Source organism: Nilaparvata lugens, chromosome 12 (genome assembly GCF_014356525.2).
Source record: "Nilaparvata lugens isolate BPH chromosome 12, ASM1435652v1, whole genome shotgun sequence".
In the NCBI taxonomy this organism is placed as follows: Eukaryota; Metazoa; Arthropoda; class Insecta; order Hemiptera; family Delphacidae; genus Nilaparvata; species Nilaparvata lugens.
In genome coordinates, this window is record NC_052515.1 from 17,995,051 (window position 1) to 18,008,089 (window position 13,039).

The following is a 13,039-nucleotide window of genomic DNA, read 5'->3' on the forward strand; positions in this document are numbered from 1 at the left end:
TAAGAATTTTGAAGGTTGAGAAACTGGATAGGAAACAAAAATATTACACTCAAATCACTGATAATTGAAACATTTTCACGTAATTTTACAAAATTAGAGCCGGAAAAATAGAACTTATTGAAAAATGAACTAATTACATTTGAAACATATAGAAAGTTGAACTAAAATTATTGATTATCGAGTGATTGTTCTGAAATGGAAAAGAGAGGTAGCGTGACAACGTCATGACATCTCAGATCAAAATATAGTGGAGAAGCGAAGGTAGAGTGTATTGGAGAAGGTATCTTGCGTGTTTGATGAAATTGAATCGTTTTCAAAATTATTATTGTTTTCAAATTAGAACACCAATTTTGCCGCTCCACTATTTTTTGCCTCTCAAGCAAATAGTTAATTATAACGTAGCCCTATTATGGGTGAACTATTGAATGCTATTTATTAATTGATATTGTTGTCTTTACTCATTTTAAGGATTTTTTATTATGTATTTTGACCTAATTATGATTTTATTATGTATCGTAATTTTATAAAATATTTTGTGACGTAGTCTTATGTACTACTGTATCGCCAGGCTAAATAAATTGATTGATTGATTGATTGATTGATTGAAGCCTCCTCCATAGCAGAATTCTGTTTCAAGTCATTCAAACTATCCTTGTTAAAGGTGAATATATCCTATGATAATGTATATATGGAGGGGTGCATACGTGTGACCTCTGCCATGGCTTACTCTATCTATAGTAGGCTATGCCTCTGCCCATTTTGGCAGAAAAAAATACCTGGAATTCTAAAGCATATGGCAGAAAAACGAACCGTTTGAAACACGAACTAAATGCATCTGGTGTTTCTCATGCTGTTCTCTCAAAATGTCTATTAACTCGGTACTAGTAGAATACTGCTACTGAATTCTGAATACTGCTTGATCTGAAAAAAGGGGGATGAACGAATCGTCGGCAGTTAACTTCGAGTAGATTTTATTAAATCCATACATAAGTGCTGAGCTCCAAACAAGTAACTCCACGCGACTAGAAAAAAAATGGGTAACATAAATGAGAACATTTTTTTCTATGCTGCTAGCATACCAAACTACTAGAGAAGATTTGAGACAAATAGAACTCAATAGAAATATGGAGATGTTTTTTGAAGGGACGTATTCAAGGATCCAAAGGTTCAAAGAACCGTACACGTCAACCGAAGCTTATTGTTTGTCAAGATTGGAATAATAATGATAATTCACTTGAAACGGTTAATAAATTAAATAACAAGATGGTTCAACACTCGACAGAAAAGTCAATAAAACTGTGACAATATTAATAAGAGAGAGTTAGTTTTGGGAGATTATCAGACACATTCTAAAGCAGAACAGGGCTGATATTAATATACTCTCCCGAGCATAAGAAACTGCAAAGCGAAGGCTGCATAGGCTTCTCAGAACACGTCGGTTAAGCGGGTTGCCTACCCTTGAAGTAACAGGCATTATATGTTAAGCAGAGTACTTTGTGCTCTGCGATCTAGGTCAGGTTCAATTTATTGAGACATCATCAGAAAATAGCTGCTATTGATCACAACTATTACTATTACAACACAAAGCTTGAATAATTTGATAGTTTTCACTAGATGTGACAATTTTACCAGACTGAACCTAGCCTACTGCACGACGTTGTCGTTTTTAAAAACAGCGGCATTCTAAAGAGGATTGTACTATTAACATCGATGGATGATATTAATAATAATTGTTAGTAATCAACAGTTCAGTTGCATCATGATTGTATACTCCCTTATAATGAATGACACAAATATTAGGTAAAGTTTGTACAGTTCAAGCTTCAAATTGCAGCGAAGTTATTATTCTGTCATTCAAGCTTTCTCTCGCGACATCTAATAATTTTTTATTGATACATAATAACCAATAATAATGATAACGGTGAATACTGTTGGAGTTTTATCATTCATTCTATTCATCTTGCTTTCAGATTGAATCACTCTACGAACTACTCAAAAACCGGAGAGCTCCAGGAGAATCGAAAAATGAGAACAACTTGTACAGATTCCCCGATGTTACCAGATCACCAGTTAGAGAGGTAGACGACACCCATATCTCACTTATAATTGATGAAATTGGATATCAGGATGATTTCGTTTATTGATTAATTTCATCATTGCTCAACCCAAAGACATTCTCTTTTGTTTCGATCAACGTTTTGGTTTTTCATTGACTGTTTTGGTTTATAATTATCTATGGTCTTTGTCATGTATGTTGTATAATATAATATAAATTATATTTGGTAGGTTCATCTTTCAAGTTTCAAATGAACCTCTGATAAGAATATATTGTTCATTAGTTACTCCTAACATTTCAAAAACTAGAGGATTTTTGTTACGAACAACATTTTAAAGATATAAATTGTGTACTACCCACTTCTTATTATCATATATCTATCCCGTTCTGTTATCATTTTGTTCTCAATTATTGTTGCCCACTAATTGTTCATCTTGATGCACTTTCTAAGTGAGAATCATACTGTTCAATTCCTAATCTATATTTTGTTATTTTCTATCCTACTCAATTATTTATTCTCATGTAAGTCATGTTCACATTCCGATTCATATTTATTATTATGATTGGTATGCGATGTTCAAATCAATGTTCAATTAGAATTTTGTCGATATTATCTTCTTTTTTCTTAAATTTATGTATTACTTCTAATTGTTTAATTACTGAATCACATTTTACTGAATTACATTACTGAATCAAATTCACATCGCACTCATAGTCTGTCATGTACTAAACAGTTTTCAATCGATTTTAATTGTTTGTTGATGTTCTCTTGACCTGTATTACTAGTTTATCTTCCTAGTTTGTTGAAACAGAAATTTCTGTTTCTGTTTACTTCATATTCCTAGTTTTTTGAAACAGAAATTTCTGTAGTATTATGTAGCACATTATATATTCCATTTGTTGTATCATTTTTTAATTTAAGTGTTGTCTCTATCGTGGTCAGTGTTACCTATTTTGCCTATTTGTGTAACATGGAGAATCATTTAATTTATGTGTTATTGTGATATCAGATTTGTTCTTGTAGTAATAATCTCTTCCCTGTGGACCATCATTACAAAGTATTGTTGATATATCAATCGACTCCCTTAGTATTATTGTCATAAATGTACCTGTGCCTAATTGATTGTATCAATTTTCCTTTATTGTAATATCACAATTAAAAAATTATTATCGTTATCATTTTTGTTTGTTTCACTGCATCCTTTTTGTTTGTTTGAACATATTGGTTACCTCATTGAATCATATAAGAATATGATTATATAAACTTTGTAAAATATAGTCTATGAAACAACATTACTTTCAGTAGTATTATTTCTAGTTTGAATATATCAACAGTTTTATATTTTGGGATTTCCCAAGCTCTTTCATGAATGGATTAACTATTAGATGGATAAAATAAAAATGTATAGACGATTGGATGAATACATGGATTGAATAGATTAATGATTGTTTAAATGAGTGTTTGAATTGTTGAATGAGTAACTCAAGTGAATGAGTGATATGAATAATTTGAAATAAATCTGAATTTGAGTGAATTGTTGTTTACGTGGATGAATGATGGATTGAAAAAATAATGGATGATAGAATGATCATACGGATGAATGAATAAATTTGAAGTTTGAAATGATACTGTTCATGAATTATTGTAGATAGCGCACAGACTGAATCACGTTCAAGAGGAAGTGAGAAGACTGAGCCACCATGACTCCAGCGAGCCAGAGAGACTGCAAAGACTGAAGGCCGAGTTCTCTCATCTGCTCAGGGAGCTGCGCAAGCGCAAGTCCAGTGGAGCAGGTTCACCTGATCAGGTCACTCACTTAATAAATTATTCTCTCTTCATTATGCAATCAGAAATGAAAAATAACTTTTAGATCAATTATTATTATCACTAATACCATAGAGAAAAGATAGCATGCTAGTTATAAATAGTCAAGGGCCTGTTCTCTGGGACAATTATTGAATCTAACGGACCATTAAATCTGTATTGAATTTATAGGTTCAATGGTCCTTTGAATTTGATAAGTGTTCTAGGAACCTGGCCTAAATAAAATAAGTTGAGTTCAAGTTTGATGGTTGGAGGGCTGGAAGGAGATTATATTGTTTTGACTAAATTTTAAAAATCGTAAAAATATGTTTTTCTTTCGAATATCACTCTTCTCAAAATCATGGGATGTCGTAATAAGATATCCATATAAAATGAATCGAAAGAGTGTTCTCTCCCGACTTATATATTTCCGATTTGATTTGATTAAACTAAAGAATAATCCGTTAATGTCGAGTTATCTTGAGCAGAAAAAATGTAATTCTCGACTTGCAAGAAAGGTTTTTGTTCCAAAAGATGAGTGAGTGGTGAATTTCATCTGATGAAAGCGAGAATGCTGCTGAAAAACAATTTAATTGCTTATTATGTACTTGGATAAGGAGTGAAGCAACTACCGTACTTCATTGAGAAGGGAGAAAATGTGCTACTAGAGCAAGTCAATTGCTACTTCTGTGAGTAAGGAACTATTTAGATAGCAGTTAGCCATTGACTATGTGGAGATTTGATGCTCAATGAATAGATTTGTATGTTATGTAGTGGGAAATAACATTTCTTTTATCACTTTTATGACAAGGATGTGGACGACTGGGACAAGAAGTTGCGCTCTCGACGTCGGTCGATGTCCTGTTCGTTCAGCCGGCGTCCAAGCTCGACGCTCATTGGCCTAATCTCATACAACAAGCGACCAATCAGCTGCATCGAATCATCTTCTTCCGTCAACCCCCCGCACACCTCACCGTCTGGCAACCGGTCACAGGTAATTTTGATGCTTTTCACCAGTTCTGTCAATCGGAAAACTTGTTTGCGGGCTTTCACCATGTTTACCACTCCTTGCTGCTTATTTTCTGTGGTTCACACTTCACCAGTACGTATTGGCTACACTTCTAAGGTCCGTTTGCTCAAAGCAGTTTTATCCAGAATTGAAGGCACTTTATCTCAAGTTAAACTTGATCCAGGATTTAAGTAGTTTAAATTTATCACAAATTCAACTCGATCTAGCATGAATGCTATGCCCTCACTACAATTTGATTAGAATACTGTTTAAACTGGAATTGTAATTGAACTGTTATTGATCATACGGTCTCATTTTTCTCTAATTCTTTTAAATTTTTCTCTAGTTTTTCTCAATCTTTCTCTAGTTCTGATATAATGTAAAGGAGATTTTTAGTATGCTCTCTCAATAATAGACGGTTTTCTGTTCAAACCTCCGCCATCAAATTGATGTAGATACAGAACAATTGGCCATTATTATATATTTGTTATTCTTAAATCGCTTTCTTATCCAAGGTAGATGGAATAGGTCTTTCTACCACGATAGTATAAAATATTATCATTTTATAATTCTCAAGTTCATAACTTATAGTGATATAGCTCATATTGTATAGGTAGTCTAAATTATATAATTATGTGTGGGAGCTATCTATGTGTATGATATATATTGTATCTAGATAATAAATTTAAAATCAGTTGTATCTTAACTTGAACTTCTTTTTACACACTCTCTATGATCATGGTGAGAAAGATTTTTTATTACATTACTCTATCTCTCCAATCTTGATAATACTGACTTGTGATTAGCTTCCAAATTATTTCTGATTTTGAAAACTAAGAAATTTCTCATTTTCTTGTAGACAAGACGCAACACAACCGGCTGCACACAACCAATGTCATCATCGTCATCCTCATCATCAACGTCTCACTCATCGAACTCATCTTGCAACCGTCGCACATCAACACCGATCTTCAGCCCCGTCATCGACCGTCAACGCTTGACCGAGATCAAAGAAAGTCCCACCAGACCGTCTTCAGAAGACGGCAAGCGGCAAACTTTCGTCAAGAGCTACTCACAACCGTCAGTCATGCCACACGATGTCCAGAGGGAAATTTCTTGTTCCAACTCGAATCTATTAAAAGCTGCAAGTTACCACTCACAACCGGTCTTCAGAATTAGTGAGGAATCACCTTTTGTTGTCCCAAAAGTTTTACCCAGCAATGAATCCTACAACCTACGGCGGAAACTTCTAGAACGCAACATTTACCCAGATTACAACTCCTATATAACATCCAGGCAAAGTAGTGTACCCCACAGGGCAGAAGACGCCAGGACTAACAGGAAACTTGACGATCGCCCTGTTTCAAGTTCTCTCGTTTACTGTGATTACAACAACGATCAACATCACGATGCAAGGTCGCTGAAAAGAACAACTGATGATCCAGGAATGCAAGCGTACCCCAGTAAGTATAGTTTCGAGAGTGAGCTGTATGATGAGATACTCTACGTGATCAAGGATAATGAGCAGTTGTCGTCACTGTACAGTGGTTGTTTCGACTCACCCAGGGAATGCACCCTCAGAACGACTAGGATAGATAGTTGTGATCAGGAGGATGTAAGAAGCACATACATGTCATCAACACCCTCCCCCAGCTCATCTCAGTGGGTGAGCTCTGAGAGTAGGTACAACCAGTACATGGCCGAGGCAGCTCAGCCCAGCTCCAGCAAGCATCAAGTTGCAGGCTACTCGTCATCCCCAAAGGAGAGCTACAGTTGGAGATCCTATGACAAAAAAAGGAAACATGATGAGGAGCAGCTCTCATCGTCATCCTCATCAGTGTCATCCCCTATGAGACACCATAAACGGTCGTCAATTTTTGGAAGGTATAGAAAGTTTTTCAACGATGTTGATGATGATGAAATAGTTGGGAGTAATATGGAGCTGTCACAACATCATGGAGGGGGCAACAAAGTGCATTGCTATGAACAAGAAGTTGGCTATGACAATCAGGGTTCTGGTAGTCCATACTCCCCTCAAAGTGGTCAAGGATCTAGAGGGTACCGAGAGGCCATTGACAACCTCTCAGATTTCGCCAACACTGTGCATAAGTTTGGAAGCAGCTCCCGGGTTGAAGCATCCAACTGTGGTGTACATTACAATCCCAAATCCCAAGTGCGCTCGACATCTTCCTCGAAGTCTTCCCTGCTCTCCTCGCAATCATATGGGTTCAGTGACAAATCTAGAGATGTGTCACCTTCCTCAAGGTCGAGTCCCATGAACCGGAGTCGATCTCCGCTGACTACACTTTCAGAGGAAACACGGTTGACATCAACTCTGGCCCTAGATGACAATCAAACTGGGCAGGAATATGTAAGTCAGAGAGGCAGAGTTAGAGAAGTTTCAGCTGAGGACCAACCCTCAAGGTTTCTGCGGGACAGACAATATGACAAGGCGTTGTCTTACTTTGTCACACAGAAAATCAACAGTTCAAGCTTCCAAAACCGACAAGCAGACACTGCTTATCATTTGACTCCTTCAGCTTCTCCCAACTCTGCATCACCCTACAACACCACACGGCAACAGCAGCACTTAAGGTCTCCCTTGGGACAGCAACACCCAAGATCTCCTCTGGGAGACCATCTTCCCCATGTGGAGGTTTTGGAATCGTCTTCCACCATGTATGTGCCCAAGTACAAGCAATCCTCATCCACTTCCCCCAAGTCAAACTCCACCTTGGAACCTTCCCAGGTGACCCTGAACATGGATCATGGACCAAGTCAGAGTGACAGAACTGTTTTCACCACTTCTCTCCCTTTACTATCCAGCTCATCCTCTTCATCATCGAACAGTATTGTTAGCTTCATGCGGATACCGTTTGATGATGATCCTAACGGCTCAAGTGGAGGTGCAAATGCTTCCAGTGGTTACCGACCAAAGAAGACAAACTATAGTTACAACAATAAGGGCTATGATAATGACCAAGATAAAGTGGCATTCATTTGATACATGTTGCAATCACTCAAAACATGTCTTCTTATACACTTTGAATTTATTTGAAACACGTTGCAATCATTCGATACAGGTTTCATCCTTTCAATACACAAATAATTATGCATTATTTTAATACACTCTGCTACGTTTGATAAGCTTTGCAGTTGTTGGAACGTGTTGCTCTAGTCAAATTCCTTACATAAGTTACAGGCCTAATTAATTATTATTCTAGAATTTTGAGAAGCAATATTATAAGTTTATCATTACTGATATTACAACACACCTCTAAAGTTAAAGGTGTATGTTAGTTTATCTATGATATGTTGTTAGAGTTGATGATATATTGGTATCCTGTAGTTGATTGGTATTCTTTATTGTATCTTAATACAATACAATATTTTTCCATTTTTGCCGCTTAAAAAAAATACTAGAGAACTAATTGATGGGAGTAAAAACCAGAATAATGTGGAGCATTTTTATAACTGTATTTTGGAATATCCTTCTACTGTATCTGTGTTAGCATCAGGTGAAGACATATTTTGTAAGCTATGGCTGTGGTATTCTCTTTTCTTCAAATAAAACTGACTCTTATTGTGTCCTATTTCAGTGATCTTATAAATTGTATCATATTCAGTAAATTTAATTCAAATATAATCTCAAATCTGAGAATTTGAGATGTAAGAAGTAACAAATCAACAGTTTTGGAACGAATAACTTTTGTAATACTGTCTATGTGCTGGGGCATAACCTAGAATTCAATCTCCTACCATAACTGCAGTAAATCATGATTGATTTGTCAGAGATTACAAGAATTTTCTCTTTTTAGAGAGTTTTCTCGGGAAGATGTATTGTCATAAACTAGTAATGACATTATAAATAATTATCCTCCATGTTTTGTCTCAAATTTCTCAATTTTTCAACTCACAAAAAACTCTGTTATGATTTATCATTCAACCGTTTTTATTGAGAAAATAACAAAGAACACCATAATGGCTAGAATAAGTGACTGTGGCCTAAAGTAATTCAACCGAGAATTCATGAAGTTTTGAAACTATTCATAACTCATAAATGTGAAGATATGAGATTCAATCGATTGCATTTACTCCTTTCAAGTTTATTTGATGGATAGATAGATTTATATTCATTGATTGATGAAATAGGCTTTATAAAAAGTAATTACAATACCATACTACAAATCATTTATCGATCTCAAAATTATAAATGTAGAAGCATCCAGACCAAAAAATAGTTAAATTATTAGCAGTATTATTAGACTAGTGAATTAGATTAGATGTATTTGAGATTTCATATAGATTCTCTCGTTCTTCCAATAACTAGTTAGTAGGGTACCTAGTTATATGCACATATTCCATTAAAAGCACTGCATTTTATCTACAGAGCTTGCATATGAGATTATCAATTCATCAGTAATATTAGAAGTAATGCTCATATTAGGTGACTCAATAATATTCATATGTTGATGATAAATGGAACTTGTGTCGTGTAATAACTGGTTACTTTCTAGTTCCAGTTCATCCATTTCATTCAAAAGTTCCATTCCTTCAAATAATGTAGTAGAGAAGTTGTTGATGATTGAAGCTGAATTCGTTGATAGTTTTGTATATGGTTGTGAGAATAATAAATAATTTATTGACGACTGGAAATTGTCAAAAATATAATAATTGAGTATCAATTTGGTATCATGATCAAAAACAATATATTATAAAATCATATAACTCAGTCTTTCTGGAATGGCGTATTCTAGGTACTTTTAGCAAAACGAATAAGAGAATCTCTTGTAATTCCCATGAGCCAACTCTTGAATAAAATTCAACTGGATAGACAGTTTGAAAAACTTCATCATCAGTTCATCATTTTTTGATCATTCACAAATTTTCATAGCTTTTTAAATCAATTTTTTGATATACTAAATAAATTAATGCACCAGAGCTTCTATCAAGTAGAATCACGCTGGAGTAGATTACAAGTTCATTAAAAGGCTTAAAATAAAACGTCTTTTATAAACATAATTATTAAGCTATTCAATTACGACTACGATATTTACAATATATAGTATTTTTATATAAATATTTGTAGCTCATGCATAGTGATAAATCTATAATTATTAAGTACTTGGTTATTCTAAAATTAAGTAAAACTTAAAAAATTGTTTCATATTGGGCCAAATGCAATAAAGGAAGACACTGATGGAAGCATACCTAAAACTAGACTGGAAATAAACTGCATGGTGTATTGAATAAAGCAAATAGGTAGTTGTCAACTACTATTACGATATTGACAATTTCTTTTTTGTTTTATCAATTGTAGAGAGATAACAAAAGCATCATTGTAAATACAACTAGCTAGGCTAGTTGGGGTGAATAAATTGAATTACACAAGCACTTTTCTGAATACTTTCCCAATTTCAAATTCCATTCTTTTTAGAATTGTCCATCTTCATCCTTTTAAATATTCACTTTCAATTTTCCTTTCCTGAAATTTTTCATTTCCAAGTTTGTTATATTATTTATATTGACAATCCTAAGTTTTTATCATCGCACATTAGTCCTTGAATTAACCAAATCATATTGATTTGCATTAAAATGAGTAATATCTTTGACTATAGAAAGAATTCTTTCTAAGGTAATATTCTATTTTTAAATTAATTTAAACCTGTAAAATTCATTGTTACCAATGTAAAGCCACAATATAAATTATAAAAAGGACGAAAGTGCTTCCTAGCTGGTACCAATGCGAAAAACTAAATTTAATAATAAAATTGTGATAGATAAAACCAAAAATAGCTTTAATTTGATCTGATTGAATGATAAAATTGGCTTTAAAAATACTATTAAAAAATTGTAACTAATAAATCAAAGTAGAGTATTAAGTTGGGTTTTATAGTTACCAAACCTCAATTTTGTTTAACAAATTCTTAATATATATTAATCTGTAGTTTAATAATTATATAGTGCAACATATTTGATTGATGATAAATAGATATATTTGAATATAGATCCATTTATGTAGTCTATCATCATCGTAGAATTTAGCGTCGTAAATTATTTATTACGGTACCTATTCGATTCACTAGCATTATTAGAGAATTTAAACGTACAAAAGTCTGTTAGAGATTATCTTCTATTGAATCTACAAGTAGTTTCTTATACTGTATCATGAAAATAGCGTTTTCCATTATTGATAATACATTTATTTATTAAAAAAATATACTATAGGCTGTTAGATCTCGAAACAATATTTTTTAATAGTCTGTTAATACGATAAAGTAATATTGAGGTTTATAATGGTTTGTTTTTATTCTGTCAACCCTTCCCCATCAACATTATTATTTTTATTCATTGAGAAAGTATGAAAGTTAACTAAAATTGAATGTAAATCAATCATTAAACAATGCACAGATTGCATTTAATCGTGTCACCAATATTATGAAATCACCTATTTCCAGATCTGCATTTATTCGTAATAATTGAAAATTTCTCGGATCACTCCCGTGTTTTGGGTGTACACGTTAAGTCGTCGGCCCCGGCTGCCAAAAATCGATTGTTAAATCATGTCAGAGGCCCTGGAATTGTTAATGTGCGACCTGAAAACTCTGACACCAGACCTGAGCCAGCCATGTCAACTTGATATTATTATTATCAAAAAGAAACTGGTTTTATATTTGAATATAATATACATCTTATTTGGTAAAATTGATAGGAGACAGGTAAGATGTAAAATGTAACCCATCAATTCAAATAATAATAAGTTCTTGCCAAAAAAATTATATTTCCATAAAATTATAGAATTTTATTCAAATAATTATGAAAAATATTTGGCTAGATATCTCAATCAATAACTCCAAACAATCAATAGCCTTATTCAATCACTTCAATCAATTGATTTTCCAATTCAATTTTCTCACAAGAAATTGTAATGGACTCTTTCAATTCTTTCATGTGATCTTCAGAGAGTTTTTCGTCTGAATGATGAACTACTATCCAGGTCTCTCCTTTCTGTAAAAATTCACCAACCGTTTTCGATAGTTCAACTCCTGTGGATCTATTAGAATTTTCACTGAGATTTTCATTTGCTTTCCCCAACTCGTAGCACACTTTTCCAATAGGCAAAGCTTCGATCCTGGTTATCCAACCTGTTGGAGAATAAAATAATTATATTATTTTCTGAGTTTGACATCCTTCTTAAATCTATAAGGGTTGATGATGCAATGTATTAGTGAATTTCTCAACTAATTGCATAGAGCTCAGCTGGATTCCCATATAACAGTGACAGTGGAAGTGACCGGCGCAGTGAAAATATAATTTCCATAAGCTCTGAATGGACTGTTCCCACGCAACACAGCCGAGCAAGTATGAATAGTCCCATTAGAACGCATGAGAATAATATTCTCACTGTGCCGGTCACTGATATGTGAATGATTGGAGTAACGGAATAACTGAATATGTGAATAACTCGTCACTGATATGTGTAAAACTGGGATCCAGCTCTATCATTGGCTCATATTTTGCACATTCTGGATGGTTTCATATAAGGCACTGGGCTTCATCATTTCGGGTTCTTGAATTTTCCATGTGAATTTTTAAAATGAAAAACAAATTGAGTTTTTGGGAACATGGTCTTCCAAATCGTTTCATATCATGGGCCAACCTCAGACTTCCAACTATCCTTGGTAGACAATAGAAGATTCTATCAAAGCTAGTGACTACCTTTGAACCTACTAGTCTACTTGGATTTGATTCGTGATTGAATGTTCCAATTTCGCTTGACAGAGTATAGGATTTTGCTTCGAAGATTATTCATTAGATAATAATTACATGCTTATCTGTGATTATCAAGTTTGGCGCTGTGACTTCAGCCAAGTACAACTCAGATTCACTTCAAATGAATTAGAATTCGGGGAAGGAACAATTTTGGGCTGTGTCTGTTGATCCTCCACCAAATTATTTTAAAAAATAATTGTGTGTCATTAAATCAATAGAAGAAAGCTTTTATTCAAGTTTTTTGGTGAAAATATTTGGAGGCAGGAGGATTTCATTCATTGTCCCCAAAACTAATACATTAATAATTATTAATTATAATGAATTTTGTTATTATCTTACACTTTTAAAGTAGTACTCACGATTTGTTGCGTCCGACAAGCAGCAAAATCGTGAGTAC

At 33.9% G+C, this 13,039-nt stretch overlaps 2 protein-coding genes across 15 annotated transcripts in view; one reads left to right on the forward strand and one right to left on the reverse strand.

The window, feature by feature from the left end:
• Nucleotides 1–11,322, forward strand: part of LOC111049921 — a 110,335-nt gene extending 99,013 nt beyond the window's left edge. For all 3 annotated transcript variants that reach the window (XM_039439025.1, XM_039439026.1, XM_022336116.2), the window contains 4 exons: nt 1,971–2,078; nt 3,706–3,864; nt 4,672–4,854; nt 5,729–11,322. In XM_039439025.1, coding sequence (XP_039294959.1) covers nt 1,971–2,078; nt 3,706–3,864; nt 4,672–4,854; nt 5,729–7,873 — 2,595 coding nt within the window. In that variant the 3' untranslated portion in view covers nt 7,874–11,322. The remainder of the gene's footprint in view (nt 1–1,970; nt 2,079–3,705; nt 3,865–4,671; nt 4,855–5,728) is intronic.
• Nucleotides 11,323–11,626: 304 nt separating this feature from the next.
• Nucleotides 11,627–13,039, reverse strand: part of LOC111049918 (thymidine phosphorylase) — a 29,189-nt gene continuing 27,776 nt past the window's right edge. For 7 of the 12 annotated variants that reach the window (XM_022336107.2, XM_039439032.1, XM_039439035.1 and 4 more), the window contains one exon: nt 11,631–12,014. In XM_022336107.2, coding sequence (XP_022191799.2) covers nt 11,740–12,014 — 275 coding nt within the window. In that variant the 3' untranslated portion in view covers nt 11,631–11,739. Of the gene's footprint in view, nt 12,015–13,039 lie in introns of all 12 variants that reach the window. The other 5 variants (XM_022336111.2, XM_022336110.2, XM_039439030.1 and 2 more) reach the window with 1 other exon arrangement.